Source organism: Polypterus senegalus, chromosome 6 (assembly GCF_016835505.1).
Source record: "Polypterus senegalus isolate Bchr_013 chromosome 6, ASM1683550v1, whole genome shotgun sequence".
Lineage (NCBI taxonomy): Eukaryota > Metazoa > Chordata > Cladistia > Polypteriformes > Polypteridae > Polypterus > Polypterus senegalus.
In genome coordinates, this window is record NC_053159.1 from 117,992,763 (window position 1) to 118,020,568 (window position 27,806).

The 27,806-nt window shown below is 36.6% G+C and overlaps 1 protein-coding gene across 2 annotated transcripts in view; it reads right to left on the reverse strand.

Moving 5' to 3' along the window:
- Positions 1-27,806, reverse strand: part of vps53 (VPS53 subunit of GARP complex) — a 38,633-nt gene that overhangs the window by 1,931 nt on the left and 8,896 nt on the right. The window contains exons 3-21 of one of the 2 annotated variants that reach the window (XM_039756915.1): positions 18,882-18,931; positions 18,723-18,789; positions 17,376-17,462; positions 17,032-17,147; positions 16,660-16,779; positions 10,569-10,647; positions 10,327-10,470; positions 10,066-10,208; positions 8,361-8,502; positions 7,755-7,847; positions 7,568-7,662; positions 6,910-7,152; positions 5,787-5,934; positions 3,806-3,888; positions 3,273-3,351; positions 1,553-1,701; positions 1,362-1,431; positions 1,125-1,262; positions 9-113 (exon numbers count right to left, since the gene is read on the reverse strand). In XM_039756915.1, coding sequence (XP_039612849.1) covers positions 9-113; positions 1,125-1,262; positions 1,362-1,431; positions 1,553-1,701; positions 3,273-3,351; positions 3,806-3,888; positions 5,787-5,934; positions 6,910-7,152; positions 7,568-7,662; positions 7,755-7,847; positions 8,361-8,502; positions 10,066-10,208; positions 10,327-10,470; positions 10,569-10,647; positions 16,660-16,779; positions 17,032-17,147; positions 17,376-17,462; positions 18,723-18,789; positions 18,882-18,931 — 2,151 coding nt within the window. Of the gene's footprint in view, positions 1-8; positions 114-1,124; positions 1,263-1,361; positions 1,432-1,552; positions 1,702-3,272; positions 3,352-3,805; positions 3,889-5,786; positions 5,935-6,909; positions 7,153-7,567; positions 7,663-7,754; positions 7,851-8,360; positions 8,503-10,065; positions 10,209-10,326; positions 10,471-10,568; positions 10,648-16,659; positions 16,780-17,031; positions 17,148-17,375; positions 17,463-18,722; positions 18,790-18,881; positions 18,932-27,806 lie in introns of both variants that reach the window. The other variant, XM_039756914.1, reaches the window with a different exon arrangement.

The window sequence follows — 27,806 nt, forward strand, 5'->3', positions numbered from 1 at the left end:
CTACACACCTTCATATCAAGTATCTTTTGGAATGTTTCTGGGTTTCCATCAGCAAGGAGTTTAATGTAATTATCCACAAAGATGACTGGAGGTTCATGAGGTGCCATAACCACCTGCAAGGAAATAAGCAAAAGGAAAACCTTTCAATATTTTGCTAGAATGAAAATCAATCAAACTTGTGAGATTTATAAAGTTTTCATACACATTCTAAATAGAAGGCTAGCTTCGCTAAGGTGCAGTATATTACTTAACCAACTCTCGTTGTTTGTGGGAAATGGGTCAATCACCTGCTCTCAATTAATTTAGGAGGGCAAACACCCCCTATCACACAGTGGTCCAATAGTATGATTGAGATTTTCCACACAGTGAAACAAAATGAGGACAAAAATAAAATTTAAAAGACGTCAGCAGCATCATTATAGAGGAGTACAGATCTGGGGAAGGTTTTAAGACTGAGTTCAGTGCAGTCTATCACAAGGATGTGGAAAAATATTAAACTCCAGCCACAATGCCTGGGGTCAAGCCACCCTTCTAAACTCTGAGTGTCAACTGGCTTCTCTGAGTGTCAACTGGCTTCACAGTAGTCTCTCGGAGAAGTGCCATTCTTGCTCAGTTGCTGGGAATGGAGAGGATGTTCAGCTCAATAATCTTGATGTTTTTTATGGAAGAATGGCTAAAAAGAAGCACTTGGTGAAAAAAAAAAATCCTTACTCATTATAAAATATCACCAGTACACCACTTGGAAAATATAGCAAAGAAAGGTGGTGATGTTTATGAGGCACTGTGGTTTTATCAAAAACTGTAGGATATTTAAGCATCAAAACGTTCAACATACTGTACATACCTATGAGTCCATTTTAAACCATTTGTTTCATGACTTAAAGTACAGTAGCAGTGCTTCAATTTCATTTTATTAATAATTTTGAAACTTCTTCTGTAATATAAGCAATAAAACTTTATTTTTGCCAATTTTTCCATTGACATATTTTCAGTTCTGACACCTATAAAAGTTTCTTGTAAACTTAAAAGGTTAATTTATTGGAATTACTGCACAAAAGAAACCTTTTTTTAGGTTTTTTTTTTAATATAAATAAATAAAAAACAGTAGGACAGAAATGACACACCTTAAGTATCATCTCAGCACGAGTCATACCCTTCACAACAATCTTTGTGTAGCTGGCAGGTGCCTTACGAACCACTTGAGATCCTATAGAAGGAAGGTCCAACAGGACTGTCTTCAGAGAATGAGTATCCAATAGAAGCTACAAAAATATTTTTGGATGCAACTTTAATTTTTAGGGATATTTAAAATGACTCCTTCCTCCCACTGTTTCCATGCTTCTATAGTACCTCTTCCTTACCTGCTCTGCTCCAACCATACTGATGGGTTTACACCTGAAGAGGTGATTTATGAACTTTGGAATGAAAGAGCTAGAAATGCAAAGACAGACAAGAGATTATACATTGGTGCAAAAATATTCTCACTGTAAGGGCAAACAAGAAAATACATTGTTTCAACTCTATAGTGAAACTGCATGACAAGGACACCTACTTGGCAAACTTGATACAAAACTGTGTAAAATATTTTCGTGTTGATGCCAGGTTATCCCGGATGATAGGCACATTCTGCTTAATGTGCATTATAATTGATGTGACATATGGACTCTGGTCTCCCACATGCTCAACACTCTGCCAAGGCATCTAGGAAATGAGATAAGATCCAAAGCCAGTGAACAAGGTGTGATGTTAACCTCTGTAAATTGACAGGAGTATTATACTTTAAAAGTAAACTATCAAGGTAATGAACACATTATGAAACAAGGATGGCAAGATACTTGCACACAGCAGAATTTGTGTTTTTGTACCACTTTGCCTAAAACAACTGACATTCTAAATAGTGCTTATTGATGAAAACACACATACACCTGAGAAAAAAAGTCCTATATTTCAAATGAAATCTAAACATACATTACTCAAAGACTGTTAAATTAAATAAATAAATAAGATTACTACTCTTTAATATGCATATTGTCTAGCCCATTGGCACACTTGACTGCACCACAACAGTCCATTAACACTTAAAGCTTGAAAATTAAAATGCTGAATTTTACACAATATCTAATTAATTTCAAAGACGCTAAGGATTAACACCCTTAGCAGCATGACATATCAGTGTTCTATTTAAAAAGTAAATAATTAACATGAAAAACATTTAATAAAGAACATTAAAATGAAATGCAAAAGTGTACTCTTTTGAATACAACATGGATGTATACCCACAGTGAAATATAACATTAGCAACATGATCTGGGTCATGGCACATTTGCTATAAATGATAATACTTTAATCATTCCATCAAGGTCTTAGGTTCTCTCTTAGTTTTAATTAGATACAATTGTTAATCACGACTGCCACCTCATCCTATATTGGCCACAACATCTCAGAGGGAATGGAAGCACCTTTGAATCTTCATCTTCCATATGTGTGTACATGCTCTTGTACAAATTCACTGCTCAGAGTGGTGCAATCTACCACCTTAAAAAAGCAATTTAAAGCATGTGTCTAGCTTTCAATAAGTACCACCCTACTAAAATTACACTGTCCCATTTACTGAAGAAGACTATGCCTGTCAGGGTCTTGTCAACAGCCATAGGTAGCAGTTACATAGAGAAGACAAGATCTCATTCTTTAAAAACCCTTTTACTTGTTTATTTAATAATCACTGATTGATCACCAAACAGAATCAGAAATAAAAGAAAATGGTAATATTTGCTAAGATTTTAACTGAAAGAAACCACGTCTGGAATTTCACTTAATGTATAGCATTTTATAGTCATGATGGAGTCGACTGGTGCGGCAGGCTGTCTGCTTGTCTCATTAATTTATGCTTTAATTTAATTTTTATGTGTTAATATATCCCAGTGGCTACGGTCCTTTGAGAATATCTGTAAACTGAAATACGTAAACTCTGGTAAGCTTAAATGAGAAGTCAAGCAAAATGACACCTTTTATTGGCAAACTAAAAAAAGATTACAAGCTTAAAGAAATGCATATTCTCAGCCATTTTATCAAATGGGTAATCTCATTAGTTTCTGCATCTGTTTTAGTGCCCATCTTAAAAACACATGCAAAGTACAGGATTTATATCGAATGCATTACAAGACAACTATACTGCACTACAATTGAGGAGTCCTGCTATCTAAAACTACTTTGCAGGAAGTTCTGGCAATGTAAATTAACAGAAGTGACAATTAATTTACAGAGCTGTTTACCTTACTCATAGCAGTTAATGCTGGATCACAGGCTGCATCTAGGTCCTGAACCAACAACTGGATGCTATTAGATATGACACTGTAGGGAAAAGGGAAAACATGAATAGGAAGGCAGTTTCTTTATAAATAACACTTCAGTTATTTGTATGGCTGTTACCTAACTGATGCACATTAAACCTAACACAACCACTCAGAGCAGCTGGGAGACCTGTTGCTGCCTTGTGTAAAGTACTACATCAACCAAATTAAATATCTTCTTGAATTAAAAAAATAAAATAACTATAATTTACCACTCTATTCTAAGCACTTGTGCAAGGTACACATTATCTTCTTATTCAGTACTACTTATTGGGGGTGGGAGATGTGGGCCGATTCAAAACTGTTATTATAAATTAAGAATTAGTGTTTTCATTAATTTTATGGGAGAAAAACCACACGGGAGCAGGGTGACAAGTAGGGGGCATAATCTGAGAACACTGATTACAAGGCAGAAAATAGCTTTACCAAAATCAGTTTGAAAAGATAAATCTTACGTGCTGAAAGTGTCCATCTCTCCTGTCAGGTTTATCCTTTCCATTAAAACTTTGTCCACTTTCTCCTTCAATTTCTCTTCAAGCTGTGCACCACAAAAAAGAATGAATGAATAAATAGATAAGCAAATGCAATAGCCAAATATGAGGGCTTTGAGTTGTTTTTCATTATAGGACATTTATGCTTTAACCAAGTTCCCAAAAACGCCCACAGATTTTAAGTTAACTTAAATTTTTAACAATGCTGAGAGTGAATGACATTTATTTACAAACATAACTGTCAGATTTCCAGTTATTTAAAAGAAAATGGAAACCGTACTTTAGCTCTGAACTTGTAAAGTGTCTTGGAATGTTGTTCACAACTGAAACGCCACAAAAAACGTAAATGAAAAACTAATATTAAAAATGTATAAAGGTTCACAGAAATTATTCTGTATATTCATCTCACAGATCATGCTTAGCAAATATCTATATCTATATATATATCTATATCTATATCTATATATCTATATCTATATATCTATATCTATATATATATATATATATAAAATTCACTAAGGCAAGACACCCATGGAAAGCACGCTGGAAGGGGCGTGGATTCACTATGCCGCCGACAAGTAAGACACCTATGGCGCACGCAGGGAGGAGCCACGCCCACCAACTCCAAGACCATTGAATACAACTCGCAGAGCCACGCCCACCAACTCGGAAAAACTGACACAGAAAAAAACGGCATCATTTATATTCCTCTGTCGTAGAGGCCACATGCACCTCGAAGCCACCTTGACTGTTCATAGAGGCATGTTTCTCGCGGAGGTGAGTCGCCATATGTAGCGTGTAAAACGATTTGCGAGGTGTATCCCATGGGATCCTTAAAACAATCCTTTACAACCTAGGTTAAAACACAATGAAGTAAGCAGTCTTTAAAAACTGAGTTTTCGGTTACGACGCACGACCGCGTGCACCATAGCAATCTGTTTTACACGCTACATACAGCAATTCGCATCCGCGACAAACATGCGTCTTCTTCACTCATGGACAATTATATGTTGCTCTCTCCAAAGTTCCATCTTTTCATTCACTTTCTGTTGTATCCTCAAACCCTCCCTTTTTAGAAAACTGTGTCTTTCCAGAAGTGTTCAACCATCAATAAATAATTATGCGGTGTTTGTTATGCCATGGGTTCACTATTGTGTTGTATTTTGCTCTCTCCAGACTTCCATCTTTTCATTCACTTACTGTTGTATTCTCACACCAACCCGTTTTAGACAACCGTGTCTTTCCAGAAGTGTTTAGCATTCAATAAATAATAATGCATGAGATTGAGCGTGTGTCTACCTGGCGCAGAGAGGCGTGGGTAAGCTGTTGAACCCCATTCGGGCTGCAAACTGTGGAATTCCCACTAAGTGTGATTCATGCGCTCCCCCTGGTTATGTCCCTACCCTTTGTGTACACCCCACCTCGCTACTACCGTGGTCGGGTGTCTTGGTGGATTATATATAGAAAAGCAGGCAAAACCACACAGAGCAATGAAACGTCTACGTGAGTCACAGGTGCATCTGGACTGTGTAAAGACGACAACAACTCAAGTGACGAGTTGGAGGTGGGCACATGAGCGGGCAGTGCATACTGAACGAGAAATCAGCAGACTAGCATGATGGAGGGAGCTGAATGGATGTCCTTCTCCTCTCCACCCGTTCCACACTCCGCGCCTGAGCACCGTAAACCCCCATCCCTCTGTCTGGCAGGAGAAGGCGCGATGTCGGTCCGCCAGTTTTCAGTCACGGACGATTGTGTGTTGGTTTGTTCCATGCATTGTTACAATGTTGCTTTTCTTGCTGATTTATTACATTACCGATTTTTCAAATGTTAATTTTCGCCCTGTGCTTAAAAATCATTAAAAAACCGCCCTGATTATGTGGCGTATGGTACTCCGCAGGTTGGCTAGTCTTTCATAAAATCATAGAAACTGGAAGACTCAAACCTGTTGTGTGGTGGCCAGACAGTATTCAGCTGTGCTGAGGATGCTGCAAATCAGACAAAGCTCATCATGGGTGAATTTGGCAACTTCTGAACCTTCTTTTTCCTTTAACAGACTACTAATTGTTAACCCCCCACTGTTACTTGTGGTCCTAAAATAAATAAATAAATAAATAGAGAAATGTTCAAGTATTTCCTGAACAAAACATTTAGCACTCATAGAAATACTTACAAATAAGACATTTACAAATGCAGTGTGCTTACAGCACATTTTATATTTAGCAATTAACAGATTTAAAAAAAATAAATAAATAAATACAAAGCCCATGGCAAAGCAAATATATTTACTCTTTAAATTCACATAGGCACAGCTGTGGAGAAATTAGAGCTTACTTGCAGTATAAAAGAGAATTCAGACAATAAAAATTTAAAAAATACAGTGTAGCTCATACTAGCTACTGTACATTGCTACTTGCTTTGATCTGACTGTTACAGTATAACACTATAAAACTGTTCAGTGGAGAGAGGAAAAAAAAACAACACACACACACAACACACACACACAAACAAGCTTGATCTCAACAATTAATAGAACGCTCATTGACCATCTCACGTTTAATTCAGAGTTTGAAAAACAAAACCATTTTTCAATAAATTTAGACCACTGACATTTACAGAAAAAGACATGTGGATTCCCAAACTCACAAAATAAAATCTAATCAAATCATTGAAATTTATTTTCATACAGAATACTTTTCATTAACACTCTCAAAACATTGTAAACAACTGAATACTGCATAGCTAAACTAAAACCAGAAAATACCAATTCTGCACAGTATGTAAAAATATACATACAGACTTGTACAATGTTATAAACATCTTTTTAAAATGAGTTTTTAAGGATAACTAAGATCATACGAGTGAATGGTATTATAAAATGCATAAACAACACAATGCAAAATTATCTTGAAAATGAGCAGCTTTGTTCACCTTCCAGCATTTTGTATATACAAAAGCAAAAATAAACCTAAACACTAAACCTGTTCCTTTTCACTTTTTCACCAAGGGCAAGGTGACATCCAAGGTTTAGATGCTTATGTAAAATATTTTCCCCAAGGGGCACTTACTTGGGTAAATTTCCAGACAGAATTTTCCAAGCATATTCACGAAGGTATTTCTGAAAGATGGTAGATAATGCTATCATAGGTTCTCCTGTGCTGAGCTGGGAACACTGGACCATGCACTTTTTATAATACACAAACAGATCTGCACAACTAGGCAGCACTGCTCCCCCATCTTCTGTGTTGGACTTTGGAGGGCCCTGTGCTTTAAAGTCAGCTACAAAACGATCAATGAGCTCCCCTAGGTTTCTGCCAATACAGATGAAAAGAATCAAGAAAGTAAAGATCATTAATAGTAGCAAAATAAAAGTAATCATTTATAGAATATATTGAAGTAAAAAATGCCTGTTTCAAAGAGACAGAAAATTCACAAAAAGATTAAACAGTTCAATGTCAAAACTACATTAACTTTCAAATGTGATCTTTGAACAGAAAAAATGTTTTGTTTTAGTTTTACCACTGCCATTTTCCTGCTTGCTCTACAAGCAAGCAAATGGCATACAGAATGTCAAGTAATAACAAAATCTCTGTTGATAAAACTTACCTTTCTATTGATGTAATGAAAATCAAATTTAATGTATTTTATTATATATGCTAACAAACCATTCTTTGAAGGCAACAATATACATGACATGTATTCTCCTGAACACAGCTTGCTACTTACTTGTCCTGAGACTCAATGTAAACATAGAGGTGCGGCTCAAAGCACTTGGAGATTATGCCATGAAAAGGGTTGTCCTGTGCCTTTGGTTTCCGAGGCTGCTTAAAGAGAAAAAAATAAAGTGGTTATTAAAAATAAAAGCCATCATAGGAAGGCGTCTTGTTTTTATAGAAAGCATATAAAAACTGGCCTTATCGATATCTTCCTCCTTCTCTGCTGGCTCCTCATTTCCATTCTCATCATCCAAAAAAGGGTTTGTTGAAGCCGGTGGCAGCTCAGGCTTCTTCTGTGTGTACAAAGTAGGACCGCAGTTAAATTTCACAGTGGTCAGTGGCTTCTGAGACAACTCTACACGTTAAGACTGATATTTTTTAAACATTTTACAGCCAGATTCACTTCCATGATGAACACCATATTTCAAGTAAAACAAATGAAGAAATGTGATGTGTGAAACAGCTTCTGCTCCTTTAAAATATATTGTACATACTATACAAATTATAGAAAGTAAAAGGTTTCAATGAATAAAATTGAAAATATGACAAACTATATGAATAATATATTCAATCAGTTGCTGTAAAAGTTTGCATAAAAAAAAAAAATCACAAAAAGGGATGAAACATTCCAGAAAACATTCTTAATATACATTAATACACAAGAAATCAAACAGTAATAAATTTAACCTCAGAATGACATAAGATACTCATTTATGTTTTGAAGTTAATCTTTTAATTTTCAGTTCTTTTGTATCACAGTAGTTTTAGCAACCATTAGCAAATCATGAAAATTATTATCTTACCCCAGGACTATCACCCAGAGTGCTTCCGGAGAAGCGCTTGGCCAGCAGCCCTTCAAAGTTAGTTGTCCTCTGGATTGCAAAAAGTAGCAGCTTCACTTCAATCTCCTTGGCCCTTGTTCGCATAATCTTGGCAAGTTCTGTCCTACAGAATCACATGTATGAATGGACATGTTCATCACATGTTAGCTGCATCCGGAATAAATTAGTTGTCAAACTAGATGCCTGTTTTAAGCTGGTATTCAAATCTAAAGAACAGAAAACTGGTTCTCAGTCTTAAGAGAAAAATACATGCCAAAATTTATTCTATATGAATTTAAAACACATGAAGGGGAAAAAAAATGTGTGGCTTAAAAGCCTATAAACTAAATACTGTAAAAGAAATGTATTCAATGTTGTGAAATTAAAAAAACTGAGATGTATGTTTACATCAGAAACAATAATAGCCTTACAATGTTTTTTTTTTAAGCTACTGCATATTTTGTTAAACAAGTATGCATTTTAAAATCATGTGCACTCTGTATTATATAAAGAATGTGCTAAAGAGTTTTGAACTTGGTTTAGGTATCATATTTCTTCATTAATACTATTGTTTATATTTAAAGTTTATTAATTTTGCTCCATGTACATGCACTGTTTCATGGTAGACAATATCTTGTTTATTCATTGTTTTATTTAGACTTCTAACTATCTCGCTATGGATTAAAGTAAATTCTGGTATTTCATATAGGTAACTAAGTGATGCAAAGTCAAAGTCAAATAACAAAACCCATTTCTTTACTAAGATCAAATATTTAATTAAAAGAACTTCACAAAAAAAAAAAATCAAGGACATCGAGTCTGTTAAGCTTTTTTGGTTAACCAATAGCCAAATTGTGTTTGTTTTTGAAGGGAGAAAAACAAAAAAATCCTGGCTCACATGTCGGGGCAGACTTTGCTTAAAATATTATGAAGCCTCACAACTCCTGTGTGAAGTACTTTGTGATTTCCGTCTTGAATGTAACAGTCAGGGTTGGCTGCATCTACCGTACTCCATGAAGCCGGAACTGTTAACAGTCATGTACAAAAATGAGCCGGATAAAGAGGACACTTAACAATGTTGCAAAGCTCCCTAGGGTGACATGCCATCCTCTTGATGCAGCTATGTCAGGACCCCAACTGTCTACTTGCTCCCTCTCTCACTACCTCTGTCCTTGAGCTTTACAGCTGCCGTGAGCGCAGCCAACATCCAGAGCTCCTCCAGCTCTTCGTTCTACTCTCCATCAAATAAAAGAATTTAACTATTACTAACATCTCATTTGTAGGACAGCAGTGGAGTTTTCATGTTTTCCCCATGGCCACATAGGTTTCTTCCAGGTGATCTGGTTTCTTCCCACAGTCCAAAGACATGCAGGTTAGGTGGATTGGGGGTGCTAAATTGGCACATAGTGTATGCGCATGTGTTCACCCTATGATGGGCTGGCGTCCTGTCCGGGGACTGTTTCTGCCTTGCATCCAATTCCTGCTTGAATAAGCTTCAACTTCTCAGTGACCCTGCTCTGTACAAGCAGGTTTCAAAAATGGATGGATGGATTTTATTTGGAAAATGGGATAATCCTAACACAACTATAATCAACTCAGACTGATGTCTATGGTTTTCCAAAACAAACAAAATTCGGACACCATGAATTTTCTATTAGGTTATTAATTCCTGAGAGACATGTACTACCTGGTTATGTGGCAGAACTCCACTGCAATTCGCTCAGTCATGAACCACTCAGATGGGAACATATGGCCATACTTTTCTTCATAATCCACAAGCTGCCTCTTGATCCAAGCATAACGACGATCAATTTTGTCCAACCAAGCCACCTTAAATATATAAGAGAATATAAGAGAAGACAACCAACAGACATCTTCCCCACTCTGCTCATAGAAGACCAGAGTCTTGACATAAGTATTACAGACAGGTCTGGAATGACACACTCACATCTTGGTTTTCTTGAAACAAAACAAGATATTCTGAGAGGTGTTGTTTTATGAACTTCTTAATAATTTCCTGTTTGATCCTTGGGTCAAGGACATTTGCTACAAGACAAGCATCTCGTAAGACATTGCTGGGGCCTCCAGGTCTCTGGGAGAGGGTAAACACACACATAACTAACATACAGCAATTATGCTACAATTTTTGTTTCAAACTGGATAAATGACTATGCTAATACTTAACAATACCTTTGATCCTTGGGATGGAAAAGCTTCCTCAAAGTCTGCTAAAATCTGCTGTCCCAGTTCTGTTTGGGCTGCTTTCACTCTGAAAGATCAAAGCAAAACCATTAGAAATGCCAAAGGTTTAAAATTTAAGATTGCTATTGAAAAAAAAAACAGATCTTAGACTGTCCCATTTCACACTCCTCTCTATATTATCACAGCTACAGGCTACACTACTAATATGCAGAGTTTACTATAGCTAATATTCAAGTACACTTAAGTTATTTTTGATAATACAAGTGAAAGGCTGGAACAGAGTCTGCAGCAAGACAGCAATCTATACATCGGGCAGCTGCATCTCATACCATGCCTTCTTGTGTTCCTGCACATGTGATCTGCACTTTGTGATCTACACTTTGTTGACTACAATTTACTTCAAGAACTCCCTTACCAACTTACAACTTTAACAAAGTAGATTATCCTAAGCACATTTACACCAACAATCCAGTCTGGTTTGAATTAAGGAGAGTTTCACATTAGAACGTGGCACTGTGAATGGTGAAATTCCCTAATCAGGCTTAACATTTGACAAGAGCCAATCCATCTAGAGTTACGAATCAGCTTGGGCTGGAATGACTGACACAAAATTTGGAAGATTTTTTGGAGATCACATGACTATCAAAGCTACATAGAGAAAATGCCTAATTTTGTCTTTCAAATGGAGCCGAGTTTACAATCACTCAAACAACAAATATTGGCAAGAGGTTGTGTCATGACCACATTCTGTTTATGAAGTACATGCATTCTGTCCATTAACTACTTTTGGCAGTATGCAGAGTGCAGTCCAATCACAAACAACAAATGGTGCCAATGAGCTTTGATAAAATGTAGATTGAATCAAAACAAAAATCAGGTTATTGCATGGTCTGGCAAAAAATTAACTTATAAGATGGAGATTCATACAGTATACCTTTTCCAAAAAGATAATAAATGAGCTCATGAAAAAGCATCACTTACAGTATGTCCCATTTGTTCATTTTTATCGAATATTTTAATTGTTTTGATTTTAACTACATTCTGTAAAATCTATAATTATGACCTCCAGTAAATGGAGATCTGAATAGGTCTTAGGTTGTATTATTGCAAGAATACAAATAATTGTAAAGGATCTGCAAAATTCATATTACCAACTCAATAATACAGAATCCAGCGGTCATTTAGAGATAATGTTACCTCTACCTGCTAATTTGGTCTCTGATTTCTGCTTAATGCAGATGAAAAAGGAACAATACTCTAGAGGACTAATTAAGTATAATATGCATGTTTCTCATGATGTACACATTTCCAGTTTACAGCTACCAGAATAACTGAATCAAAGTCAGCTTAACAAAAGGGCATTCAGAATGATCCTCTTTTAAATATACACATCTTAAGCAATTTGAATATCTAGACAAAAGTCTTTTCAGTTGTATGCTTTCTTGCATATTCACCTTCATAGTAGAGAGTTTACTGCATGTCACTGTTCATTTCAAATAGCATTTAGTATTAAACTAGTCCTATGTTTTTACACTGCTAATTGGTTAAATTCATAAATTAGTGAGGCTAATTAAAATGGTATCCAAAGAAAATGCAAACACCCTAACATGTGCCTGGAAAAATAATATGGTCAGAAGCTACATTGTTAACAGCAAAAATAGTTTAAGAACATCTTGTAATTTATTATACACAGTAAATTCCTGAGCAATGGTAGTTTAAACAAAAGTAACTGTGTATTCAAAGACAACTGTTTTTGTTTTAAAGAATGCACAGTATTTCAATTCTCAAACACCTACATTGGATACTTGCAATTGGAGCTAAATTTGAAATCCATTCTTCAGAAAAAATTCTGCAATTATCATAAAAAAAAGGGATCATATGTTGGAGGCACTGCTATCCATACATAACCAAGCAATCTGGGTCCATGTAACTCTGTGCAGTGAAAAGTGGACACAACTCACCCACACACAGACACACGCAAGTAAGAGAAGATCCAAAAGACCACATAATGCCAAAAAGTGCATCAATATAATAGAACTAGCTGTGTTACCAGGCTTCGCCTTGGAAAATCTGATAGACAACAGGCCTCAGTTTTAGTGTAGCCAGTTAATCAGAGGCATCAGACATACTATACCGCCGCCCCAACCTGACACAGACAGACGCAGAGGCACAACTCCAAAGCATACAGACTTTTTATTTTTCTTTACCTTTGTGGGAAAAGTCTTCCCCGTTTCCCACAAGCACAATACTTTTCTTCTTTTTCTCCACCACTCCACCCGCCAAGCTTCGTCTACCTCCTCCTAACTCTGGCTCACGAGTAGTGTCTGCTGGCCCCTTATATAAGGAACCTGGAAATGCTCCAGGTGTTTGATGACCTGCTTCCAGCAGCACTTCCAAGTGTGGCGGAAGGACTGCCCATGAAGGCTCAGCAGTTGCTGCAGCACCCCTTGGCGGTGCCCGCGGACCCCAACAGGGCTGTACCAAACTCCTACTCCCATGGTGCCCTGCGGGAGTCCTAGGCACCACTGCAATCCAGGGGGGGTGCCATCTAGAGCTGCAGGAAAGGTAATGCTCTGTCCACACTTGTTCCCCCAATCCTCCCAGTGTGGAGGCATCAAGGCTTACATATATATGCATTTCCTTTTATTGTTTTTCGTCAGCTGTATGTTCAACTTTGTTTTTTTTTTTTTTGGTCATATACCTAGAGACAAACAAAGTTCTAACAATGAATCGAGTATATTTTAACTTACAGTATGACACATGTCAATTATGTTTACATGCTGCACATTTAAGCATCCCACGCAATGAAAAGAACGTTTTAATTTTGGGGTGGTTTTCTCTACTGCCTGCAGTGGAAGGAAAAAAGTGCCAGTAATACGATTTGGAGGCTTGTTAAACAATGGGGGTTGGCAGACATGAATGCATATGTACACCATTCCAAGTCTGCAGACGGGACTGTTTATAAGAATGAGTTTTGGGACTTTGTGAAATGTGCCAGTACTCCGAAGGCGAAAGAGAGTAAATATTAGTAACCGTTTGGTTTTCTCCATGTAATTGTATTGTAGTAATCTTTATGTGTAAAAAGACCCGTCTGTTTCAAATGTAGATAACCCAGGAAAGCACCTTTTTATTAAGAAGTGAGGTTCAAAATTGGAAAAGTAAGGATTGTACATAAAAGAGCAGGTGAAAAGAAATAATTTCATGAACTATATACAGTTTTGAGCTCCTCTCTTTTGTGGACGTGTGGGACCTGTTAGCAGAGATTAGCTAGAATTTAAATTTTTACTTGTAGCAAAGCCACATCTACAGTCACTCACTGGCACAGCACCTGATACGCAGTCAGGAGTTACAGAACAGTGGTAACCATATTTTACTTGAGCTTCGCTTCACAGCTCATTTTCCAAGCAGCACATTTCCCTAGCCTCTTTACCCTGTGCAGGATACCTTGTTATAACTTTATTATTAATAAAAAAAGTCATTAACTAAAGAACGTTTTTTACAATGTCACCAAATTTAAATCAAATCAGTTAAAGAATTTTTTATATTTTTCCATTGACCATACCACCTAGCCTCTTTTTGCTGTGCTGGACATCCCTCCTTCTTCACTCATTCCTCTCCCCTATTCCCCAGTGATGCTGATCTACTGGTGGTGTTCATTTACATAAACTTGCAATCTCACTTCTCTGTGCGATCAATTGTCAGCACTGACCCAACAAAGGATGTGGTCCAATGACATAAATCGCTCTGTTCAGCATTATTATTGACAAATTAAAAATAAAAAACAAGGGTTGGCTAACTTTTTCTACAACAGAGCCAAATTTTAATTGAGATTTTAGGGAATTTATTTTTTCTATTGGCATGGGGTTGGGTTAACCTCAAAAATTGATATGTTGAAATGTTCTTTCTTGGTGGATGCCTAATGTCCAATTTGTACAACCCAGCTAAATTTCAGCTTTTCAAATAAGCAGCAAATAGTATTTTCGTTGATGAGTGGCTAGACTTTGCAATTATGTATTTTTTACACTAGCTATGTTACCTGGCTTCACCTGGGAAATTTCCTGAGACAATGGGCCTTGGTTATAGCGCCGAGGATTAATTGGATGTATTATAAGTATTATTTAAGTAGCTGAGTACTTTTCTGTATATTGTGTATGTATATTATTAGTTCACTAGAGCTCTTTACTCTTGAACATTCTACACCATGTTCTGTTCTAATCAGGGTTAATCCTGAGCAGGGTCATGGAAGAGCCTAACTCAATAAATACAGGGTGCCAGTCCATCACAGGGTGAACACACACACACACGCACACAGTATGGCAAATTTAGCATCACCAATCTATCTAACCTGCATGTCTCTGGAATGTGGGAGGAAACCAGAGCACCCGGTGGAAGCCCAGCAGACACGGAATGAACAAGCAAACTTTACAGGGAGGACCGGAGACGTGAATCCTGGACTCCTTACTGCAAAGCAACAGCGTTACCACTGTGCAACCATGCACCACCCACTCTTGAACATGTTACATACGAGTGCACAAGTAAATTATTCCTGCAATGGATCAATTCTTGCTCTTGCTAGTGACTTGGCTTTTGTTGGTGGTCACTGCAAAATACAATTTTAGAGAAAACTGTTTTCTTTTGAATTCAAGCAAGTAATTAGTAGAAAAAATGGGAATTTTGGATTAAAATGTAATTTCACCCTGTAGCAGATCCTACAAAAGTGGTTGCTTTAGTCAGATTTGAATGTCTGTAATCTTGTACCATTACAAAGTCTTAGAGGTCTCAGATCAAAAGCAATATATACTGAACCATGGTTCCCTTTAACTTATTATATACAGCACTGACGATTACAGGCTGCATGTTTATCTGTTCTATGGAATGAAGTTAATATTTTAAGCATGGGGCAGATAAGAACAGACGAAAAGTAAGAATACGATGATCCATGTGCAGTGTATACCTCCTCTATGTTCTGTCTGTGGGTGACCCCTTATCTGAGCTGTGTAAGCATTTAAACTAACCAAGGCATGCCGTCACATCTGCTTTGTGTTGTAGAAAACTGCTTGTGGTGAGCAGATGCAGTCGACTGGCAGTTCTCCATTTGCGTTTTGCATAACAGCACAAGGAAGTCTCTCCGCAGTATTGCATGCATTTTACCACCAATAACCCCACCCCAACCACCCCCATATTCTTTGAAGTTAATGTATACAAGAGTGCTCAACAATTCAATAAAGCTTGTATCTAAATTCACAAATGTTTTAATGACCTCATTGTGAGGAGTAAGAAGTTGAGTACAGGTAGTCTGTTTGTACCCAAGGATGTCAAAAGCTAACCAATTCTTCTTTTGGTTTTGTCTAACTTTTCTTGTTCACTTTACATCTTGTATTCTATGCAGCTGAATTTTTTCCACTCACCCCCAGCCCTATTTCTCTGTGCGATTACAGCGTTAGTTTGTACAGTGGAGCTGTTCTGCTTGCAATGTTGATTTACATGATATCTACATGCTCATTTCTCTGCTCTATCACAGCTGAGGCAAAAAAAACATGCTATCTAGGAATAAATCACTCGTTACAGCTTTACTATTGACAAATATTGAGAGAAAAAAAAGGCAAAAAAAAAAACACACACCATGTGTTGACTAATTTTCTTTTTTGTATAACGTCACCAAATTTCAATCAAATCCAACACAGCATTTTTGAGATTTGGGGTATTTAGTTTTTCTAATGGGGTGGGGTTGCACTTCTAGATATTGATATATTGAAATGTCGTATCTTACCTGTTGACTGAGATGTACCATCCTGCCAAATGTAAGGTTCTTAAATATACAGGGAAGTGTTTTTGTTGATGAGTGAGCAAGTGAGGAAACTTTGCTTTTTATAGTATGCATGTGTGTCTAGACACACACACACACACAAATGAAAAGAGCAAATGTAATAAGGGCAAAAATGTGTATTTATTTTTAAATAAAGGATACTTAGGTACCTGGAATGAGTAAAATATTCAGTATGACAAAACACATTATTAATGAGAAATAGGTCACACAGACTGAAAATTCATAATAAAGGAAAAATGTTTAAGCTTATACCTTTCAGAGAGCTGACGAATCTGAGGAATTCCCATGTATTTCTGGAAGTGCTCCAACACATTTACCACCCCCTGGAGAAGATTTGCAACTTCTCCATACTGGCGCCGTCGAGTCATTGCCCTATGGACAGGAAATTTTCAAAATATGCAGTTTACTAAAAGAAACACCATATGTTATACCCATCAAAGCACAACAAGAATAAGATAAAGACTGTCTTAGAATATAATCCACACAAAACACCTTGGGTCAATCCAAGACAGACTGGTTACCTTTATTTTAATGACACCTGATCTGTCAAAACAGTAACTTGCTGTAAAATCTCTTGCTAAGCAGAATAACGTATTATTAACAGCCATGCTGATGAAAACTTACTCTAGTGAGTCAACACCACCAACTAGCATGTGCAGATGATTCAGAGATGTGATAGATGTGGTCAAGTGCCGCTTAGCATGGTCCAGCTGCTTGATATCACGGGTGATTTCCTTAACCTGCAATAAGAAATGATGCATGCTGTACAGTGCAGAATGATTAGGAAAGTCACATTAATTTACCACTGCAGAGATTGACATCTAATAAAGTTTGTTTACCATGGTAATTATATAATTTTGAGTGTGTGTGTAAATAAAGAGAAGAATCAATGTTATATTAAATGGTGACTTCTAGCTCCTTATTTTTACTACCAGTGTACTGAATAAGCAATACAAAATTGTACATACCATTTGTTCAGATTTCTCCGCTTTATCTTTAATATCTTTAATTTTTCCAAAGAGCTGTCTAATCGCTTTCTGTGCTTCTTCAAGGGCCTGGAACATAAAACAGAATATTAACTGGAGTACTATGACAATTTAAATAAAACAATATTCTAAGATGATTTCTTACTGGAGTGTCCAAAAGTTAGGGTTAGGGTTAGGGTAGTGGAGATTTAACCCATATGGGGTTAGGGTCAAAGTACATGAACAGAAAATTACTGTTTCCATATGTGTAGCCATGAAAATCATATTAAAACTTTGTAAACTGGATTAGTTAGTTCCTTAAGTATTTCTCTATCCATCCATCCTTTTTTCTAACCCACTTATCCAAAGCCTTTCCGAGTAATCATCAAGCACAAGGCACAAGCACCACCTAGACAGGGTACCAGTCCATCACAGGGCAAAACACACACCCAACAATTTAGCAATGCCAGTTCAGCTGTTGTGTATATCTTTGGACACTGGGAGGAAACTGGAGCACCTGAAGAAAAACGCAAACGAGGAGAGCATGCAAACTACACACAGGGAGCACACAGAACAGGAACATCCAACTCTGCAAAGTGAGGCAGCAGCAGTACCGTTGTGCCACCATGTCACCCAGGAATTAATTTACTTATAAATATCCAAAGAGAAATTGGTGTGGTCCCACAACACCACAAAATCTTAGCTTATATATTGATAATTAAAAGAGATTTATAACAAACACTAAAAAATACATATATAAGAGGTGTACCCTCTATATCAGCCAAAGCTGTATAATTCACTACAGGATTTTCGGTGGACAAGACCTACTTCAGCAGCACTGGGCATAAGGTGGGAAACAAACGTGGGGCAATGCATTGTACAGCACTTGTCCACACACACATTCAGGCCATTTTGTAGAAAGCAGTGTAATTCAAGTGGGTTAATGGAGCACTACTAGCAGAAAATACTTCAAGGAACAAAAAAATGAATCTGCCTAATAATACCATAAGTTCAATCACTAAAATCCCAAGATTTGCAAAACGTAAGACTGAAAAAGGCCAGTATAATTAGTTGATGTTAGTAATTTGAAGTTGGCACCCTGCCCGGGATTGGCTCCTGCCTTGTGCCCAGTGTTGGCTGGGATTGGCTCCAGCAGACCCTCGTGACGCTGTGTTTGGATTCAGCGGGTTGGAAAATGGACGGATGGATGGATAGTAATTTGAAAAGATAAAAACGACAACTATCAAGAATCTCAGAAGTGACTGCTTGAAAGACTATGGCAACATGTAATTATTTGACAGAGACAACACTTAAATCTCAAAGAAATTAAATACAATAGTGAATACAAACCTGTCTCCCATCTTGACCCACATTTGTTTGTCCTCTCACAACTGTCCTGATATTGTCGTCTAACCGCCTTAAAAGAAAATTTGCATAAATGTGAGTTTAAAGAAAAAATTAATTAATAAACATGCACAGAGGAAAAAAAATGCACTGAATTCTGCATACCTTATTTTTAACCGTATTTTGTTAACAACATCATCAATATTTGCCAGGGACTGTTGATAGGCAGAAAAAAAAATACTATTAGCAAGGTTTCAAAACATATAGATTAAACCTGTAATTAGTTGTGCATGAACCACAAAATTCATAACTGATTATTATTGCCCTTGATATGGTAATTGCAACTATTAATTTCAATCAATCGCACTACAATAAATATGTAGGATTCTTATTAAAAGTATTTGTGATACTGTTTTTGAAATACAGTAAATAAGATAGATAGATACATAGATACATACATACATACTTTATTAATCCCAAAGGGAAATTCACATAATCCAGCAGCAGCATACTGATACAAAGAAACAATATTAAATTAAATAGTAATAAAAATGAAAAGAATTAAAATAAAATTAATGTTCGCATTTACTCCCCCGGGTGGAATTGAAGAGTCAAGAGAGAGATATTTAAATAACTAGGAAATAAAAATAACACTGTTTCTTATAAATAAAAGTTATTTATAAAAAAAAAAAAAAAGTCATCACCACCACTCACCAAAATGTAAAACATGGGAAAAATGTTAAACATGAGAATGTTAAATTAGGGATCCGCTGTATTAAGAATCAAAACTTTCATGTGTATGCAAAATCAAACCAGATAAGATCTTGAATTTTACGAGACTAATGTAAAATTAAGAGATTAATGTAAACACCACCTTATAGCTCTATTGCACAAGTATGTAAAAGCATTAAATGTAATACACAGCAAGCTCAAGAAGTATTTAGATGGTGACATACTGTTATATGACTGCTGCTGCCCTTGTGTCCTTTATAAAATGTGCTAGTCATACAGCACAGTCAGTTCCAAAAACACAATCTCTGTCTAAATACTTTTAAGTTTAATTGCATGCTTACAACTATATTTGCACATTATTAGGCAATGAACTGTTACCTATATAAGACAGGGAAATATCGCAAATGCATAGGTACCATGCTATGCACAAGGGTATACCCAACCAATTGCTTAGGACAGCCTATGACCAAAGCTCTATAGTCTGGTCCAATCATTAACAACATTCATTGCATCGCCTTGTTATTCGTAATCAATCATACAAACTTGCTGCTTCTCCTACAAACCCCAACCAGCCAGTGCGGCTCTTAGTCCTTAAGCAGTTGCATTTCCATTCTTGGAGAGAGTATACTATTTGCAAGCATAAAACCGTCATCAATATTATATACTGCTATGATGAGGGATGCTTCTACAGATATATTAAACTATAAATCAGTGCCGGTTTCATAAAGCACCATTTCACTTTCTCTCCATCATCTGGAATAAAACAACAGTAACACAACTTCGGAACAGTAATTTGTGGGGGACAACATCTTTCTTGCTATGAGCGATGTTCATTTTTGAAAACCTTTGTTGGGCACAGTTTTAACTGGAGCCTTGTATTTTCATAAATATAATGCTCAATTCAGACATCTATTATGGTATAAAGAAGTATTTAACGGTTACCTGTGTCATGGACCTAATGTTACTATGGCTTAATGCATGAAAGTTGAAAATGCAACACCATGTGGATGAATTAGAGATGGTTTTTGTTTAGTTTGAATACAGTGCTCCAATATTTAGTACAGTATGTTTTTTGATCAATGACATTGCCACTGAAACAAAATTCTGTACCAAAAATTATTTTCTTCAGTTTGGTACTTAAAAATATGAGGGGCCTCATGTACAAATGGTGCATACGCACAGAAATGTTGCGTAAGAACATTTCCACGTTCAAATCGCGATGTATAAAACCTAAACTTGGCGTAAAGCCACGCACATTTCCACGGTACCTCATACCCTGTCGTACGCAAGTTCTCTGCTCGGTTTTGCAGACTGGCGGCACCCAACGTCAAAGCAGTGCTACTGTTCATATGTGGTTTACCTTTCCTTTCCTGACGTGCCTTTATAAATACACTGAAATTAATCGCATATTGTTTATTAGTGTAATGCATCTGATTATAATTAACCTGTAACGATATAATGGTCCAGGGAATAGCCCTAGTATTCCAAATACCATAACTGCTTTAGCGGTTACTCTCACTGCAACTTCTTCTTTCAGCTGCTCCCGTTAGGAGTTGCCACAGCGGATCATCTTTTTCCATATTACTCTCACTGCACCACTACTGTATTTGAGTGTGAATCACAGCAGCAGCTGATCGGAAAGAGAATTATTGTTATACAGCATCAAGCACAAGTTGTCTCAGCCACGGCAAAACGTTTCAAAGCCTTTCCTGTACGGACCTCGCGGTTCAGAAACAGTTTCATCCCAAGAAGTATAAACGCACTCAATCAATTGCTCCTTGTATAACTATCTGTACTTATAAGTAGAATTACCTCACTGTAAACTTGCACTACAGTTATAATATTGCACAACCTACGCCACTTTATAAAGCGCGTATTTACATATGATGACAATATCATTTTTAAGATGAAATGCAGCAAAATATGTTTATTATATTACACAGATAGAACTTTAACTTCATTTAAATAATCTATATTATTCACTGGGTCTGGCATGAAGGATAGAATAATTAAACATGTACTACGGAGATATTTCAATCTTCCTTAAACATTTTGAAGAATCGGTGCTCTAAGCTTACAGATGGCTTAACGTCTATTACAGAGCCGATTGTGTGGCGATCGGTTACTTGGAGAAAGAAAAGCAAGGCCTGCAGGGGCGGCCACGGCAATATATATTGAATATAAAACAGAAATAGAAAATAACGACACAGCTAAAAACGCAGCGGCAAATTTCAACAAAAGTTAAATGCTTGTGTCATGAGCACGAGGCAGCTATGCAGTGTCCGCAATGGACGTGGCCATCCACCGTGCATAAGATACCATAATGACATTGGCGGGCAAAGGGGCCACCGATTCTTTCTCTGCCCAGGGCCGCCTTGAGCCTAGAGCCGCCCATGAGTACTGCTGCAATAAATAAATTTCATCAAAGGTCACGCACAATCACTGCACTGTGAAACCCATGTTTAATAATGTGTTTTAACTTCTATCATCATGAAAATGATATCATGTATACATCTCAGTATTTTAGTTATTCAAAGACCTGTAATATCACAAATGTAATGGATTCTGTGTCCTGTCGGAGGAAGAGAGCCAGTTTAAGAAGCACGTAGAGATTCACACACATAGAAGATCGCATACAAAACAAAGCATTTAACGTGCTACTTTAATTACAATGTGATTTGAGAAACTGGTTAATTAAACAATTTTAAGATGAAGTTTATGATGTTCTACTTTAATGACAAAATAAACTACATGATTAAAGTGGAAATTTCGAGATTGAAGTTGACATTTCGTGCTTTTTCCCCCACTGTATGCCTTTTTTTTCTCTGTACCCTAATAAGCTTTCATATGACACTCAGATGGTGGGCTACGACTCGCGTTTTCATGGTGACTTTGATATCTGACAACTTCTTTTTTATTTCCAGCACTGTACAACTTTGTGAACTTGAGCTTTCAAGTTTTTCCAACATGCTATGTCATTTGATCAGCTTCCTTTTGTTGATTATACCACGGTTTAAATCAACAAATAGTACGTTTTTCCTTTGCCTCCACTTGGTATCCATTGTCTTTTCACATAAGGCTGAGCTTAAGGGCTATTTATATTGATTTGCATATTCAAAGAGGCGTAGTTCTGGGAAGAATTGGGGAGGGACAGCATGCACGTGCACGAGCATTACTTTTCACGCTGACCGGGATTTATGTAGTGGAAGAACACAGAAGTTGGAGTACGCACCGATTCCTGCATCTGGATTCTTCTGTGCGTAAGCACATTTCAGTTTTTGTGCTTACGTCATGTTATAGTGCGAATTCTACACACAACGTTATGCACGAGGCCCCAGGTGATCTAGATTTAACATTACTTCTCTTTTTTTTTTTACTCAAGGCCCTGCAAATAGCATATAAAAGAAATTCACACATTTTGAAAGATGTTGAGGATCAGACTCCTAAAAATGCATTTAGCATGGTCGCCTCTATAGTCATATGACATGAGCTGACTGTGTGACTGGTTGCAGCACTCATTTGCTGTTTAGAACAGCCTTTAACATGGAAGGCTCAATGTCTGGTTGAGCAGGAGTACTAAACAGAATGCACAGTTAGTATATTACAACAGCTGCAAATGTAATCAGCTGCAATTAGTATACAATTAATTATATCTGTAATGATTTTAAACAGCAAGAAAGAAAAATCCTCAAACTAGAGGACAGTTCATTAGATGTGAATATTAACAATTTATTTGTGACGTTGCTTGAGCTATCAAAATGACTAATGAAGCAGTCACCTAAAACATTGTCTCCATTTTTTTATCACTATTCCAAATAATGGTGTGTTACAAAAAGATATTTCCTCTCAAGATATGGCATTTTTAAAATTCATAATAAATACTTTTGCACATTTTACAAATATATTTTTCACTTTGATAGATATTTACAAATAAATAAATGTTACATAATGGCAAAAGTTGTAGTCATTGTCATTCATTTAGAATTACAAGGCTGCAATCTTCAGTTTTTATGCATCGAATATTACACAAGTAGAATATTATGTAAACTTTCATATCTAATTTTGACCACAAATTCAATTTTTAACAGTATATAACCTAAACAAAATCAATTCATCCTGAATATAAAAGTCCCTGTTTTCGTATCAGCCAGGTACTTTGGGGAGCTAAATGCAATACAATGGAGTAGACTTGTTTGTGCATATTAACTTCCAGTATGTTCTTGTTCTACAAGCCTGTAATGCTGTAATATGTGTGTTTACAGTATATGTTTAGTGTGATAAAGAAAGAATTATCATCTAAGGAGAAGATGTATCTCAGAAAGTGCAAGGTATGCACATTATTTGTTCAATACCAAGTTCATATTGTTCAACAGTAAAGATAAATATCCAAAATTCTACTATTTCATAATACATAGTGAGGCAACACTTTAATTAAAGTTCACACTAATTAATATATAGTGTGTGCAACAATATTCATGCTTGAAGTTAAAGGTAAAGGTGAGCTGTATTATACTGTAACCAGTAATGGCGTACTGCACGATAACATGCAGTGAATACACTTGACTTATAGCTTTCATTTTCTGTATGTTTAGCATTCATTTGCTCAGAGGTTGATGCGCTTGATGCTTTGTGAGCAGCTCATTTTCTCCTCTCTAGTGGGCCGCTTCTTCTCTTCTTCCGTCGGCATCTTTTCGCATTAAACTGTTTACGTCAGTTTGTGTTGCAATTACTTAATACGTTTTCCTTAATTTTTCACTTAAACTGGCACTTAAGTGTTCAATCTGCCTCAAGAATGATTTAAGATATAACAAGGTAGAGGAAGTGACGGCGAAGGTGGTAAGGATGTGAATACACATGCACCGCACGGCCGCCCTGCTGCACGCTGCCTAGTGTTGATTCTACAATAAAACAAAATAAAAATAAAAAAACAGTAATAAAAATCAACTCCCTGAAACCAGACAGTAGAGGTCACGTGGTATATGTGTACCGAATTTCAGGTCAATAGGTCAAACGGTTTGCGAGCTACAGGTGATTTAAATTCCTGGACAGACAAACGGACAGCCACTGTAGCGTATTATATAAGAAGATATGTATAAACTAATTTGTTTGCTCATGTAAAAAAAAGCATCTCCTTAGTCAAACAATGACCTATTCAATATTAAATACACCTAGACTGCTGGTTGTGACACAGCGGAGACCACAGCACCAATAAGTAAAGAACAACATTGGTGATTATTTTGTATATGTAATTAATTCTATCGAATACAAAATAGATAAAGAACACAATAAAATGCAACAAAGATGCTTTAAATGAAAATTAAAGCTTCACTTGAGCATTAAAAATGCTGTTAATAGAAATTAGTCACAATAAGACTTGCAATTAGAGAGCTATATTTTTAAATGGTTTAGTTTAAAATAAAAACATTAAGACTAAAGGAATTGTAAGTTAAAGTCTTAAAACAAAACTGTCTCTTTATACAGATGGCAAGGTGCAATAGAATATGAACCCATTCTCATCGCTATAGGATTCAATATTAAATGTACAGTACTGGAGAATTTTGTAAAATTGAAGCATTCAAGATTAATTTGAACAAGAGCATATTAATCCTTTTCTATAGCCATGCATGTTATCATAAATTTGATCAGTTAGCATTAACTGTCCCACAATTTATATACCTAAGAATTATTAAATTGCACAAAAATGTAATTATCTATTCAAATTTAAAGTCTTTATCAAATAAATTATACAATTGCCATGTATTCATCTTATATTAGCCATCAGAATAAAATTTAATAATATAATATTAATTGCATTAGTAAAAGTAATTATTAAGTAGCATCTATTTAATAATATACATGCCCTCAATATATTGTACAAAACGATCTCATAGCTCACGATTGTGTATCACACACTCATCTCCCTTGACTCAGTCTACCAAAAATGTCAGGTACTTATTTCACTTGATCACATGCTTAAACAATACAGATACAAAATGCTTATTACAAATATTTGTATGTCAGATAGCTAAACATTCAGACTGATTAAATGAAAGAATGGCACACGGATTGAGCAATTGGTTGGAATAAAAATATGCAGCCATAGGGGTCCTGCAGGAAATGAACCCGAAAACCACTGGAATAATCTTCAAACTTAGTTTCAGGATCTTCATGCCCTTCAAGAACTTCAGTCTACACCACAGGTGATGGAGTCTGCAGCTCAAAATAAGTTACTAGCCCTGTACCCCTGAAAGTGTATTGGAATTGTATCTGTGGGATTTAGGTCTCATCTTGCTTTGGTTCTATTTCTGGCAGGTTCTGGTATTTTAAGGATGAATTCTGCTTTATGTTGAAGTGGTTTCTTTTTTCTCTTTATCAACGGTCTTACTTTATTTTGGTCACAACAGGAGGGGTTCTATGGAGGTAAATGTACTAAAAAATTAGTGAGTGGCATTTGCATGGATTGTTACCAATACGTATTTATTTTTAGGATGCTTAGCAGCAAAATCTTTTCTTTGGGTCCTTAGTATATAGTTTGCTTTACCAATGTTGAACACCTGTTGTAGAAGCTATTGATGCTGCTTGTTGGGGAACTACCTTGATTACTGGCCTGTGGAGATGTGAATTCCAATTCAAACTGAAACCAAGAACTCCTGAGTCTACAACTCAAGATTTATTAAGCAAAAGAAATACACCAACTTAGTTACAAGTTCTGGTTAGTAGTTGAGAACACACACAGAAGGCTCTAGTAATATTAAAACATGTTATTTTTATTGGGGTAAAAATATAATCTTTTAAAAAAAATGATTAACTGCCGCTAATAATAACACACATTTTACTACTGCTGCAGTTAAAGCTAACAGAAAGAATATTTATAAGTAGCATTTCAAAAAGGACATCATCTTATATATATATATATATATATATATATATATATATATATATATATATATATATATATATATATATATATACACACATACACACACATACATACACACACACAGTGCATCCGGAAAGTATTCACAACGCATAACTTTTCCCACATTTTGTTATGTTAAAGCCTTATTCCAAAATGGATTAAATTCATTTTTTTCCTCAGAATTCTACACACAACACCCCATAATGACAATGTGAAAAAGGTTTACTTGAGGTTTTGCAAATTCATTAAAAATAAAAAAAAAATGAGAAATCACATGTACATAAGTATTCACAGCCTTTACTCGATACTTTGTCGATGCACCTTTGGCAGCAATTACAGCCTCAAGTCTTTTTGAATATGATGCCACAAGCTTGGCACACCTATCCTTGGCTAGTTTCGCCCATTCCCCTTTGCAGCATCTCTCAAGCTCCATCAGGTTGGATGGGAAGCGTCGGTGCACAGCCATTTTAAGATCTCTCCAGAGATGTTCAATCGAATTGAAGTCTAGGCTCTGGCTGGGCTACTCAAGGACATTCACAGAGTTCTCCTTTGATATCTTGGCTGTGTGCTTAGGGTCGTTGTTCGCTAAAAGATGAACCGTTGCCCCAGTCTGAGGTCAAGAGCGCTCCGGAGCAGGTTTTCATCCAGGATGTCCCTGTACATTGCTGAGGTCATCTTACCCTTTATCCTGACTATTGTCCCAGTTCCTGCCGCTGAAAAACATCCCCACAGCATGATGCTGCCACCACCATGTTTCACTGTAGGGATGGTATTGGCCTGGTGATGAGTGGTGCCTGGTTTCCTCCAAGCGTGACGCCTGGCATTCACACTAAAGAGTTCAATAGCTTTATTTAAATAACTTTAAATAAAAGATAGAAATTGATTTGCATTTCATTGAGGGAAATAAGTTTTTGAACCCTCTAACAAAAAAAGACTTAATACTTAGTGGAAAACCCTTGTTTGCAAGCACAGAGGTCAAACGCTTGTAATTGATGACCAAGTTTGCGACATTTTAGGAGGAATGTTGGTCCACTCCTCTTTGCAGATCATCTCTAAATCCCTAAGGTTTCGAGGCTGTCTCTGTGCTACTCTGAGCTTGAGCTCCCTCCATAGGTTTTCTATTGGATTAAGGTCCGGAGACTGACTAGGCCACTCCATGACCTTAATGTGCTTCTTCTTGAGCCACTCCTTTGTTGCCTTTGCTGTATGTTTTGGGTCATTGTCGTGCTGGAACACCCATCCACGACCTATTTTCAGTTTCCTGGCAGAGGGAAGGAGATTGTCGCTCAGGATTTCACGATACATGGCTCCGTCCATTTTCCCAAGTACGCGCATTAAGTTGTCCTGTGCCCTTAGCAGAAAAACACCCCCAAAGCAAAATGTTTCCACCCCCATGCTTGACGGTGGGGACGGTGTTTTGGGGTCATAGGCAGCATTTT